The sequence below is a fragment of the Scyliorhinus torazame genome, chromosome 12 (genome assembly GCF_047496885.1).
Source record: "Scyliorhinus torazame isolate Kashiwa2021f chromosome 12, sScyTor2.1, whole genome shotgun sequence".
Lineage (NCBI taxonomy): Eukaryota > Metazoa > Chordata > Chondrichthyes > Carcharhiniformes > Scyliorhinidae > Scyliorhinus > Scyliorhinus torazame.
The window spans coordinates 82,034,452-82,047,583 of record NC_092718.1 but is presented as its reverse complement, the minus strand read 5'-3'; the positions used below and the strand labels follow the sequence as shown (position 1 = coordinate 82,047,583).

At 57.5% G+C, this 13,132-nt stretch overlaps 1 protein-coding gene across 2 annotated transcripts in view; it reads right to left on the bottom strand.

Annotated features, from left to right (window-relative positions):
- Positions 1 to 13,132, bottom strand: part of usf2l (upstream transcription factor 2, c-fos interacting-like) — a 568,951-nt gene that overhangs the window by 49,147 nt on the left and 506,672 nt on the right. For both annotated transcript variants that reach the window (XM_072468923.1, XM_072468924.1), the window contains one exon: positions 5,169 to 5,195. In XM_072468923.1, the coding sequence (XP_072325024.1) occupies positions 5,169 to 5,195 (27 nt within the window). The remainder of the gene's footprint in view (positions 1 to 5,168; positions 5,196 to 13,132) is intronic.

Here is a 13,132-nt window from a genome sequence, read left to right as displayed (position 1 = left end):
AGAGCGGCAGGAGGAGAGAGAGCGGCAGGAGGAGAGAGAGCGGCAGAAGGAGAGAGAGAACGGGAGGGGGAGAGAGGGAGAGAGCGGGAGGGGGAGAGAGGGAGAGAGCGGGAGGGGGAAAGAGAGAGCGGGAGGGGGAAAGAGAGAGCGGGAGGGGGAGAGAGAGCGGGAGGGGGAGAGAGAGAGAGCGGGAGGGGGAGAGAGAGAGAGCGGGAGGGGGAAAGAGAGAGAGCGGGAGGGAGAGAGAGAGAGCGGGAGGGGGGAGAGAGAGCGGGAGGCGGAGAGAGACAGAAAGAGGGAGGGGGAGAGACAGGGAGCGGGATGGGGAGAAAGAGCGGGAGGAGGAGAGAGTGGGAGGGAGAGAGAGCCGGAGGGAGAGAGAGAGAGCGGGAGGAGGAGAGTGAGCGGGAGGAGGGGAGAGAGCGGGAGGAGGAGAGAGAGCGGGAGGAGGAGAGAGAGCGGGAGGAGGAGAGAGCGGGAGGAGGAGAGAGCGGGAGGAGGAGAGAGTGGGGGAGGAGGAGAGAGAGCGGGGGAGGAGGAGAGAGTGCGGAAGGAGGAGAGAGAGAGCGGAGGGGAAGAGAGTGGGAGGAGGAGAGGGCGGCAGGAGGAGGGGGAGAGACCAGGAGGAGGAGAGAAGGCGAGAGGAGGAGAGAGCGTGAGGGAGAGAGAGCGGGGGGGAGAGAGAGCGGGGGGGAGAGGGAGCGGGGGGGAGAGGGAGCGGGGGGGAGAGGGAGCGGGGGGGAGAGGGAGCGGGGGGGAGAGGGAGCGGGGGGGAGAGGGAGCGGGGGGGAGAGGGAGCGGGGGGGAGAGGGAGCGGGGGGGAGAGGGAGCGGGGGGGAGAGGGAGCGGGGGGGAGAGGGAGCGGGGGGGGAGAGGGAGCGGGGGGGAGAGGGAGCGGGAGGGGGAGAGAGCGGGAGGAGGAGAGAGCGGGAGGAGAGAGAGCGGGAGGGGGAGAGAGTGGGCGGAGAGAGAGCAGGGGGAAGAGCGGGAGGAGGAGAGAGCGGGAGGAGGAGAGAGTGGGAGAAGGAGAGAGTGGGAGGAGGAGAGAGTGGGAGGAGGAGAGAGCGCGGGAGGAGGAGAGAGCGGGAGAAGGAGAGAGCGGGAGGAGGAGAGAGAGCGGGAGGCGGAGAGAGACAGAGAGAGGGAGGGGGAGAGACAGGGAGCGGGATGGGGAGAAAGAGTGGGAGGAGGAGAGTGGGAGGGAGAGAGAGCGGGAGGGAGAGAGAGAGAGCGGGAGGAGGAGAAAGAGCGGGAGGAGGAGAAAGAGCGGGAGGAGGAGAGAGAGCGGGAGGAGGAGAGAGAGCGGGAGGAGGAGAGAGAGAGAGCGGGAGGAGGAGAGAGAGAGAGCGGGAGGAGGAGAGAGCGGGAGGAGGAGAGAGCGGAGGAGGAGAGAGCGGAGGGGAAGAGAGTGGGAGGAGGAGAGGGCGGCAGGAGGAGAGAGAGGAGGGGGAGAGACCAGGTGGAGGAGAGAGGGTGGGAGGAGGAGAAAGCGTGCGGGAGAGAGAGCGGGGGGGAAAGAGAGCAGGGGGGAAAGAGAGCGGGAGGGGGAGAGAGCGGGAGGGGGAGAGAGCGGGAGGGGGAGAGATCGGGAGGGGGAGAGAGCGGGAGGGGGAGAGAGCGGGAGGGGGAGAGAGCGGGAGGGGGAGAGAGCGGGAGGGGGAGAGAGCGGGAGGGGGAGAGAGCGGGAGGGGGAGAGAGCGGGAGGGGGAGAGAGCGGGAGGGGGAGAGAGCGGGAGGGGGAGAGAGCGGGAGGGGGAGAGAGCGGGAGGGGGAGAGAGCGGGAGGGGGAGAGAGCGGGAGGGGGAGAGAGAGTGGGCGGAGTGAGAGCAGGGGGGAGAGAGAGCGGGAGGAGGAGAGAGCGGGAGGAGGAGAGAGCGGGAGGAGGAGAGAGCGGGAGGAGGAGAGAGCGGGGGAGAGAGAGAGCGGGATGAAGAGAGAGCGGGATGAAGAGAGAGCGGGAGGAGGAGTGAGCGGAGGGGGAGAGAGCGGAGGGGGAGAGAGCGGGAGGAGGAGAGAGCGGAGGGGGAGAGAGCAGGAGGAGGAGAGAGCGGAGGGGGAGAGAGCGGAGGGGGAGAGAGCGGAGGGGGAGAGAGCGGAGGGGGAGAGAGCGGGAGGGGGAGAGAGCGGAGGGGGAGAGAGCGGAGGGGGAGAGAGCGGAGGGGGAGAGAGCGGGAGGGGGAGAGAGCGGGGAGTGGGAGAGAGCGGGAAGGGGAGAGAGCGGGAAGGGGAGAGAGCGGGAAGGGGAGAGAGCGGGAAGGGGAGAGAGAGCGGGAAGGGGAGAGAGAGCGGGAAGGGGAGAGAGCGGGAAGGGGAGAGAGAGCGGGAGGGCGAGAGAGAGTGGGAAGGGGAGAGAGCGGGAAGGGGAGAGAGAGCGGGAAGGGGAGCGTGAGCGGGAAGGGGAGAGAGAGCGGGAAGGGGAGCGTAAGCGGGAGGGCGAGAGAGAGTGGGAAGGGGAGAGAGCGGGAAGGGGAGCGAGGGAGGGTGGGAGCGAGTGAGGGCGGGAGGGAGGGAGGGCGGGAGCGAGGGAAGGCGGGAGCGAGGGAAGGCGGGGAGCGAGGAAGGGCAGGAGCGAGGGCGGGCGAGGGCGAGGGAGGGCGGGAGCGAGGGAGGGCGGGAGCGAGGGAGGGCGGGAGCGAGGGAGGGCGGGAGCGAGGGAGCTAGGGAGGGCGGGAGCAAGTGCGGGAGCGAGGGAGGGCGGGAGCGAGGGAGGGAACGAGGGAGGGAGCGGGGGAGGGCGGGAGCGAGCGAGGGAGGGCGGGAGCGAGTAAGGGCGGGAACGAGTAAGGGCGGGAGCGAGTAAGGGCGGGAGCGAGGGAGAACGGGAGCGAGGGAGGGCAGGAGCGAGGGAGGGTGGAAGCGAGGGACGGTGGGAGCGAGGGAAGGCGGGAGCGAGGGAAGGCGGGAGTGAGGGAAGGCGGGAGCGAGGGAGAACGAGAATGAGGGAGAGCGGGAGCGAGGGCGGGCGGGAGCGAGGGCGGGCGGGAGCGAGGGAGGACGGGAGCGAGGGAGGACGGGAGCGAGGGAGGACGGGAGCGAGGGCGGGAGCAAGGGAGGGCGGGGGCAAACGAGCGAGGGCGGGAGCGAGGGAGGGCGGGAGCGAGGGAAGGCGGGAGCGAGGGACGGCGGGAGCGAGGGACGGCGGGAGCGAGGAAGGGCGGGAGCGAGGGAGAACGGGAGCGAGGGAGAACGGGAGCGAAGGAGAGTTGGAGCGAGGTAAGGCGGGAGCGAGGGAAGGCGGGAGCGAGGAAGGGCGGGAGCGAGGAAGGGCGGGAGCGAGGGAAGGCGGGAGCGAGGGACGGCGGGAGCGAGGGACGGCGGGAGCGAGGAAGGGCGGGAGCGAGGGAGAACGGGAGCGAGGGAGAACGGGAGCGAAGGAGAGTGGGAGCGAGGGAAGGCGGGAGCGAGGGAAGGCGGGAGCGAGGAAGGGCGGGAGCGAGGAAGGGCGGGAGCGAGGGAGGGCGGGAACGAGGGAAGGCGGGCGTGAGGAAGGGCGGGTGTGAGGAAGGGCGGGAGCGAGGAAGGGCGGGAGCGAGGGACGGCGGGAGCGAGGGACGGCGGGAGCGAGGGACGGCGGGAGCGAGGGACGGCGGGAGCGAGGGACGGCGGGAGCGAGGGACGGCGGGAGCGAGGGAAGACGGAAGCGAGGGAGAGTGGGAGCGAGGGAGGGCGGAAGTGAGGGAGGGTGGGAGCGAGGGAAGGTGGGAGCGAGGGAAGGTGGGAGCGAGGTTGGGCGGGAGCGAGGGACGGCGGGAGCGAGGGACGGCGGGAGCGAGGGAGAACGGGAGTGAGGGAGAACGGGAGCGAGGGAGAGTGGGTGCGAGGGAAGGCGGGAGCGAAGAAGGGCGGGAGCGAGCGAGGGAAGGCGCGTGTGAGGAAGGGCGGGAGCGAGGGACGGCGGGAGCGAGGGAGGACGGGAGCGAGGGAGAGTGGGTGCGAGGGAGGGTGGAAGTGAGGGAGGGCGGGAGCGAGGGAAGGTGGGAGCGAGGGAAGGTGGGTGCTTGGGAGAACGGGAGTGAGGGAGAGCGGGAGCGAGGAAGGGCGGGAGCAAGGGCAGGCGGGAGCGAGGGATAGCGGGAGCGAGGGAGGACGGGAGCGAGGGAGGACGGGAGCGATGGCGGGAGCGACGGAGGGCGGGAGCGAGGAAGGGCGGGAGCGAGGAAGGGCGGGAGCGAGGGAGAACGGGAGCGAGGGAGAACGGGAGCGAGGGAGAACGTGAGCGAGAGAGAACGGGAGCGAGGGAGAGTGGGAGCGAGGGAAGGCGGGAGCGAGGGAAGGGGGAGCGAGGGAAGGCGGGAGCGAGGAAGGGCGGGAGCGAGGAAGGGCGGGGAGCGAGGAAGGGCGGGAGTGAGGGAGCGAAGGAGAATGGGAGCGAGTGAGGGCGGGAGCGAGGGAAGGCGGGAGCGAGGAAGGGCGGGAGGGTGGGAGCGAAGGAGAATGGGAGCGAGGGAGGGCAGGAGCGAGGGAGAGTGGGAGCGAGGGAAGGCGGGGAGCGAGGGAAGGGGGGAGCGAGGGAAGGGGGGAGCGAGGGAAGGCGGGAGCGAGGAAGGGCAGGAGCGAGGAAGGGCGGGAGCGAGGAAGGGCGGGAGTGAGGGAGCGAAGGAGAATGGGAGCGAGGGAGGGCGGGAGCGAGGGAAGGCGGGAGCGAGGAATGGCGGGAGGGTGGGAGAACGGGAGCGAAGGAGAATGGGAGCGAGGGAGGGCGGGAGCGAGGGAGAGTGGGAGCGAGGGAAGGCGGGGAGCGAGGGAAGGGGGGAGCGAGGGAAGGGGGGAGCGAGGGAAGGGGGGAGCGAGGGAAGGGGGGAGCGAGGAAGCGCGGGAGCGAGGGAGCGAAGGAGAATGGGAGCGAGGGAGGGCGGGAGCGAGGAAGGGCGGGAGGGTGGGAGAACGGGAGCGAAGGAGAATGGGAGCGAGGGAGGGCAGGAGCGACGGAGGGCGGGAGCGAGGGAGGGCGGGAGCGAGGGAGGGCGGGATTGTGGGTAGGTCTCCCTTTCGTTCGACTCTTGCTTCTTTCCGTTTCTGGTGTGTGAGGACAGACAGCTGAAGGGGAGCTGGAGGTTGGGGTGAACATATAACTGAATGTGGCTCCCTCCCTTGCTCCCGCCCTCACTAATTTTCAGCAAGTTCGATAGGAGGGGGTGGGTGGGTGGTTTAATTGAAGAGTCACGTACATGTTGCTCAGATCTGGGTCTTCTTTCCTGTGGAGAGAAATAACAGGTCACCATGGAAACACATGGCACGGTTGCACCACACTCCGGATCGAGCTGCCGCTCGAACAGGACCCCAGCTGCCCACTCTCGCACTTGTGACCCAACTCTTGCACAAAGGCCAGGTCATCAGTCTCCGCCCGCCTTCCTCTTGGACCCAGCTCGTGGCCGTCGAGTGCTTGAGTAGGAACTGAAAATTCCCATCCCTCGAGGTGCCTTCAAGATGATCGAGAATGAAAACTCCTGAATCTAACTGCCACTACCAACGTTCGCTGCCTCCACCACTGATGCACAGTAACAGCCGTGTGTAACATCGACACGATGCAGGGTGGGGGTGTCCAGAACCAGGGGTCATAGTCTGAGGATATGGGATGGACCATGTAGGACAGAGATGAGGAGAAATGTCTTCACCCAGAGAGTGGTGAACCTGTGGAACTTGTTAGATGGTAGTTGAGGCCAAAACATTGTGTGTTCTTAAAGGAGCAGTGAGACATAGCACTTGGAGTGAAGGGGATCAAGGGATATGGGGTGAAAGTGGGATTTGGGTATAAGAACATAAGAACGAGGAGCAGGAGTAGGCCATCTGGCCCCTCGAGCCTGCTCCACCATTCAATGAGATCATGGCTGATCTTTTGTGGACTCAGCTCCACTTTCCGGCCCGAACACCATAACCCTTAATCCCTTTATTCTTCAAAAAACTATCTATCTTTATCTTAAAAACATTTAATGAAGGAGCCTCTACTGCTTCACTGGACAAGGAATTCCATAGATTCACAACCCTTTGGGTGAAGAAGTTCCTCCTAAACTCAGTCCTAAATCTACTTCCCCTTATTTTGAGGCTATGCCCCCTAGTTCTGCTTTCACCCGCCAGTGGAAACAACCTGCCCGCATCTATCCTATCTATTCCCTTCATAATCTTATATGTTTCTATAAGATCCCCCCTCATCCTTCTAAATTCCAACAAGTACAGTCCCAGTCTACTCAACCTCTCCTCGTAATCCAACCCCTTCAGCTCTGGGATTAACCTAGTGAATCTCCTCTGCACACCCTCCAGTGCCAGTACGTCCTTTCTCAAGTAAGGAGACCAAAACTGAACACAATACTCCAGGTGTGGCCTCACTAACGCCTTATACAATTGCAGCATAACCTCCCTAGTCTTAAACTCCATCCCTCTAGCAATGAAGGACAAAATTCCATTTGCCTTCTTAATCACCTGTTGCACCTGTAAACCAACTTTTTGCGACTCATGCACTAGCACACCCAGGTCTCTCTGCACAGCAGCATGTTTTAATATTTTATCATTTAAATAATAATCCCTTTTGCTGTTATTCCTACCAAAATGGATAACCTCACATTTGTCAACATTGTATTCCATCTGCCAGACCCTAGCCCATTCACTTAGCCTATCCAAATCCCTCTGCAGACTTCCAGTATCCTCTGCACTTTTTGCTTTACCACTTATCTTAGTGTCGTCTGCAAACTTGGACACATTGCCCTTGGTCCCCAACTCCAAATCACCTATGTAAATTGTGAACAGTTGTGAACCCAACACTGATCCCTGAGGGACACCACTAGCTACTGATTGCCAACCAGAGAAACACCCATTAATCCCCACTGTTTTCTTTCTATTAATTAACCAATCCTCTATCCATGCTACTACTTTCCCCTTAATGCCATGCATCTTTATCTTATGCAGCAACCTTTTGTGTGGCACCTTGTCAAAGGCTTTCTGGAAATCCAGATATACCACATCCATTGGCTCCCCGTTATCTACCGCACTGTTAATGTCCTCAAAAAATTCCACTAAATTAGTTAGGCACGACCTGCCCATTATGAACCCATGCTGCGTCTGCCCAATGGGACAATTTCCATCCAGATGCCTCGCTATTTCTTCCTTGATGATAGATTCTAGCATCTTCCCTACTACCGAAGTTAAGCTCACTGGCCTATAATTACCCGCTCTCTGCCTACCTCCTTTTTTAAACAGTGGTGTCACGTTTGCTAATTTCCAATCTGCGGGGACCACCCCAGAGGCTAGTGAATTTTGGTAAATTATCACTAGCGCATTTGCAATTTCCCTAGCCATCTCTTTTAGCACTCTGGGATGCATTCCATCAGGTCCAGGAGACTTGTCTACCTTTAGCCCCATTAGCTTGCCCATCACTACCTCCTTGGTGATAACAAGCCTCTCAAGGTCCTCACCTGTCTTAGCCTCATTTCCATCAGTCACTGGCATGTTATTTGTGTCTTCCACTGTGAAGACCGACCCAAAAACCTGTTCAGTTCCTCAGCCATTTCCTCATCTCCCATTATTAAATCTCCCTTCTCATCCTCTAAAGGACCAATATTTACCTTAGCCACTCTTTTTTTTAATATATTTGTCGAAACTTTTACTATCTGTTTTTACATTCTGAGCAAGTTTACTCTCATAATCTATCTTACTCTTCTTTATAGCTTTTTTAGTAGCCTTCTGTTGCCCCTAAAGATTTCCCAGTCCTCTAGTCTCCCACTGATCTTTGCTACTTTGTATGATTTTTCCTTCAATTTGATACTCTCCCTTATTTTCTTTGATATCCACGGTCGATTTTCCCTCTTTTTACCGTCCTTCCTTTTTATTGGTATAAACCTTTGCTGAGCACTGTGAAAAATCACTTAGTCATCAACTGGTCCTCAACTGTTTCACCATAAAGTCTTTGCTCCCAGTCTACCTTAGCTAGTTCTTCTCTCATCCCATTGTAATCTCCTTTGTTTAAGCACAAAACACTAGTGCTTGATTTTACCTTCTCACCCTCCATCTGTATTTTAAATTCCACCATATTGTGATCGCTCCTTCCGAGAGGATCCCTAACTATGAGATCCTGAATCAATCCTGTCTCATTACACAGAACCAGATAAGGACCGCTTGTTCCCTCGTAGGTTCCATTACATACTGTTCTAGGAAACTATCGCGGATACATTCTATAAGCTCCTCCTCAAGGCTGCCTTGACCGACCTGGTTAAACCAGTCGACATGTAGATTAGAATCCCCCATGATAACTGTTGTACCATTTCTACATGCATCAGTTATTTCTTTGTTTATTGCCTGCCCCACCATAATGTTACTATTTGGTGGCCTATAGACTACTCCTATCAGTGACTTTTTCGCCTTACTATTCCTGATTTCCACCCAAATGGATTCAACCTTATCCTCCATAGCACCGATGTCATCCCTTACTGTTGCCCGGATGTCATTCTTAAATAACAGAGCTACACCACCTCCCTTACCATCCAGTCTGCCCTTCCGAATAGTTTGATACCCTCGGATATTTAACTCCCAGTCGTGACCATCCTTTAACCATGTTTCAGTAATGGCCACTAAACGCGCACTTAAAAAGACTGAAGGCAGATGTGGTCATGCTTCAGGAGACGCATCTGAAGGTGGCGGATCAGGTTAGGATAAGGAAAGGATGGGTGGGACAGGTGTTCCACTCAGGGTTGGACGCGAAAAATAGAGGGGTGACGATATTTGTGGAAAACGGGTGTCGATCGAGGCTAGGAATATAGTGGTGGACAACGGGGGTAGATATGTGATGGTGAGTGGTAGATTGCAGGGAAAGGAGGTCGTGCTGGTAAATGTATATGCCCCGAACTGGGATGACGCGGGATTTATGAAGCGGATGCTGGGACGTATCCCGGACCTGGAGGTGGGAAGCCTGGTAATGGGAGGGGGATTTCAATACTGTGCTGGATCCAGGGTTAGATCGGTCTGGATCCAGGACCGGAAGAAGGCCGGCAGCGGCCAAGGTGCTTAGGGGGTTCATGGAGCAAATGGGGGGAGTGGATCCATGGAGATTTGCTAGGCCGTTGGCCAAAGAGTTCTCCTTTTTCTCCCGTGTCCACAAGGTATACTCCCGAATAGATTTCTTTGTTTTGAGCAGGGCACTGATCTCGAAGGTGGCAGGAACGGAGTACTCGGCCATAGCCGTTTCAGACTATGCCCCGCACTGGGTGGATCTGGAATTAGGAGAGGAGAGGGAACAGCGCCCACTCTGGCGACTGGATGTGGGATTATTGGCGGATGAGGGGGTCTGTGGAAGGGTGCGGGGATGTATTGAGAGGTACCTGGAGGCCAATGATGATGGTGAGATCCAGGTGGGGGTAGTATGGGAAGCGCTGAAGGCGGTGGTTAGGGGAGAGTTGATCTCCATTAGGGCTTACAAGGAGAAAAAAGAGGGCAAAGAAAGGGCGAGATTAGTGGGGGAGATTTTGAGGGTGGATAAAAGATATGCGGAGGCCCCGGACGAATGACTATATAGAGAGAGGCGAAGACTTCAGACGGAGTTTGACCTGCTGACCACAGGAAAGGCAGAGGCACAGTGGAGGAAGGCACAGGGGATGAGATACGAATCTGGGGAAAAGGCGAGCCAGCTGCTGGCCCACCAGCTTTGTAAGAGGATAGCGGCGAAGGAAATTGGGGGAGTCAGGGATGAAACGGGAAATACGGAGCGGAGAGCAGGGAAGGTAAATGAGGCGTTTAAGACCTTTTATGAGAGGTTATATAGGTCCCAACCCACGGAGGGAAAAGAGGGGATGCAGCAGTTTCTGGACCAACTAAGGTTCCCGAGGGTGGAGGAGCAGGAGGTGGCAGGTCTGGGGGCGCCAATTGGGGTGGACGAGGTGACCAAAGGGCTGGGGAACATGCAGGCAGGGAAGGCCCCGGGACCAGACGGGTTCCCGGTGGAATTTTACAGGAAATATGTGGACTTGTTGGCCCCGCTGCTGGTGAGAACCTTTAATGAGGCCAGAGAAGGGGGGACGCTACCCCCGACAATGTCGGAGGCGACGATATCACTAATCCTGAAGCGGGATAAAGATCAGCTGCAATGCGGGTCATATAGGCCTATCTCACTCCTGAATGTAGACGCCAAGCTGCTGGCAAAAGTGCTGGCGACGAGGATCGAGGATTGTGTCCCGGGGGTGGTGCATGAAGACCAGACAGGGTTTGTAAAGGGGAGACAACTGAATGTCAACGCATGACGGCTGTTGGGGGTGATAATGATGCCCCCAGTGGAGGGGGAGGCAGAGATAGTGGTGGCGATGGATGCAGAGAAGGCATTCGATAGGGTAGAGTGGGAGTATCTATGGGAGGTGTTGAGGAGGTTTGGGTTCGGGGAGGGGTTTGTCGGTTGCGTCAAACTCCTATACGGGGCCCCAGTGGCAAGTGTAGTCACAAATTGGCAAAGATCGGAGTATTTTCAGTTACATAGGGGGACAAGGCGGGGGTGCCCCCTGTCCCCATTACTGTTCGCATTGGCAATTGAACCACAGGCCATAGCGTTGAGAGACTCTAAGAAATGGAGGGGGGTGGTTAGAGGGGGAGAGGAACATCGAGTGTCACTCTATGCAGATTACCTACTGTTATATGTGGTGGATCCTGTAGAGGGGATGACAGAGGTTATGCACATATTGAGGGAGTTTGGAGATTTTTCGAGATACAGGCTAAATATGGGTAAGAGTGAGCTTTTCGTAGTACACCCTTGGGATCAGGGAAGGGGAATAGACGCCCTGCCGTTAAGGAGAGTGGAAAGGAGCTTCCGATATTTTGGGATTCAGGTAGCCAGGAGCTGGGGAACTCTACACAAACTCAATCTGACGCAGCTGGTGGAGCAGATGGAGGAGGATTTCAAGAGGTGGGATATGCTGCCGCTCTCACTGGCGGGCAGAGTGCAGGCGATCAAGATGATGGTCCTCCCAAGGTTTCTTTTCGTGTTTCAATGTCTCCCCATTCTGATCACGAAGGCTTTTTCAAGAAAATAGACAGGAGTGTGATGAGTTTTGTGTGGGCAGGGAAGACCCCGAGGGTAAGGAGGGGGTTCCTGCAGCGCAGCAAGGACAGAGGGGGACTGGCGTTGCCGAATCTGGACGACTACTACTGGGCCACCAATGTGGCGATGGTTTGTAAGTGGATGAGGGAGGGAGAGGGGGCGGCGTGGAAGAGGCTGGAGATGGCGTCCTGTAAAGGAACGAGCCTAAAGGCGCTGGTGACGGCGCCGCTGCCGCTCTCCCCGAAAAGGTTTACCACAAACCCAGTGGTGGTGGCAACCGTAAGGATCTGGGGGCAATGGAGGCGACACAGGGGGGTGACGGGTGCCTCGGTGTGGTCCCCGATCAGGAAAAACCATAGGTTTGTCCCAGGAAGGATGGACGGAGGGTTCCAGAGCTGGCATCGGACAGGAATTAGGAGATTGAGAGACTTGCTTATTGATGGGGAGTTTGCGAGCCTGGGAGCGCTGGAGGAAAAGTAAGAGTTGCCCCCGGGGAATATCTTCAGGTATATGCAAGTGAGGGCGTTTACGAGGCAACAGGTGAGGGAATTTCCGCTGCTCCCGACACAGGGGATCCAGGATAGAGTGATTTCGGGGGTATGGGTCGGGGAGGGCAAAGTGACCGAAATATATCAGGAGATGAGAGAGGAGGGGGAGGCGCTGGTAGAGGAGCTGAAGGGTAAATGGGAGGAGGAGCTGGGGGAGGAGATTGAGGAGGGGCTGTGGGCTGATGCCCTAAGTAGGGTAAATTCCTATTCCTCGTGTGCCAGGCTTAGCCTGATACAATTCAAGGTTCTACACAGAGCACACATGACGGGAGCAAGACTGAGCAGGTTCTTCGGAGTGGAGGACAGGTGCGGGAGGTGCGTGGGAAGCCCGGCGAACCACACACACATGTTCTGGTCCGGCACTGGATGAGTACTGGAGGGGAGTGGCAAGGGTGATTTCAAAGGTGGTGAAGGTCCGGGTCAAGCCAGGCTGGGGGTTAGCGATATTTGGGATAGTGGAAGAGCCGGGAGTGCAGGAGGCGAAAGAGGCCGATATTCTGGCCTTTGCATCCCTGGTAGCCCGGCGAAGGATCTTACTCATGTGGAAGGAAGCGAAACCCCCCGGCGTGGAGGCCTGGATAAACGATATGGCAGGGTTCATAACACTGGAACGGATGAAGTTTGCGTTGAGAGGATCGGTTCAGGGGTTCTCCAGGCGGTGGCAACCGTTCCTTGACTATCTCGCGGAACGATAAGAGAAAATAGATCAGCAGCAGCCCAGAGGGGGGGGGGGGGGGGGGGGGGGTGAGCACTATATATTTTTTTATTACTTCGTTAGTTCACTATTTTATTTAAATAAGGTTACTTATTAGCTATTGTGTTATTTTTACGTTGATTTGTAAAGTGGAAAAATTGTGTTTGAAAACTTGAATAAAATATATTTTTAAAAAAAGTAATGGCCACTAAATCATAGTCATTCACGATGATTTGCGCCATCAACTCATTTACCTTATTCTGAATACTACGAGCATTCAGGTAAAGCACACTTATGTTGGCTTTTTACCTCTGTTCTGAATCTTAACACCTCGATCAGTAACCTCTCCTAAGTTATATTTCCTCTTAACCTTTCTCCTAATTTTCCTTGTCGTTGAACTCACATCTTCATGTAACAACCTGCCGCATCGCTTGCCATTAATGTTTTCACTTCCCGTTTTATTCCTTTTAGTATTCCTGGTCCTATTCACTGAGCTCCCCTCAGTCACTGTACCTTGTACTGTCGCCCTTTTTGATTTTTGACTATGGCTTCTCTGCCTTACACTTTCCCCCTTACTGCCTTTTGTTTCTGTCCCTGTTTTACTACCTTCCAACTTCCTGCATCGGTTCCCATCCCCCTGCCACATTAGTTTAAACTCTCCCCAACAGCTCTAGCAAACACCCCCCCTAGGACATCGGTTCCAGTCCTGCCCAGGTGCAGACCGCCCGGTTTGTACTGGTCCCACCTCCCCCAGAACTGGTTCCAATGTCCCAGGAATTTGAATCCCTCCCTCTTGCACCATCTCTCGAGCCACGCATTCATCCTATCTATCCTGACATTCCTACTCTGACTAGCTCGTGGCACTGGTAGCAATCCTGAGAT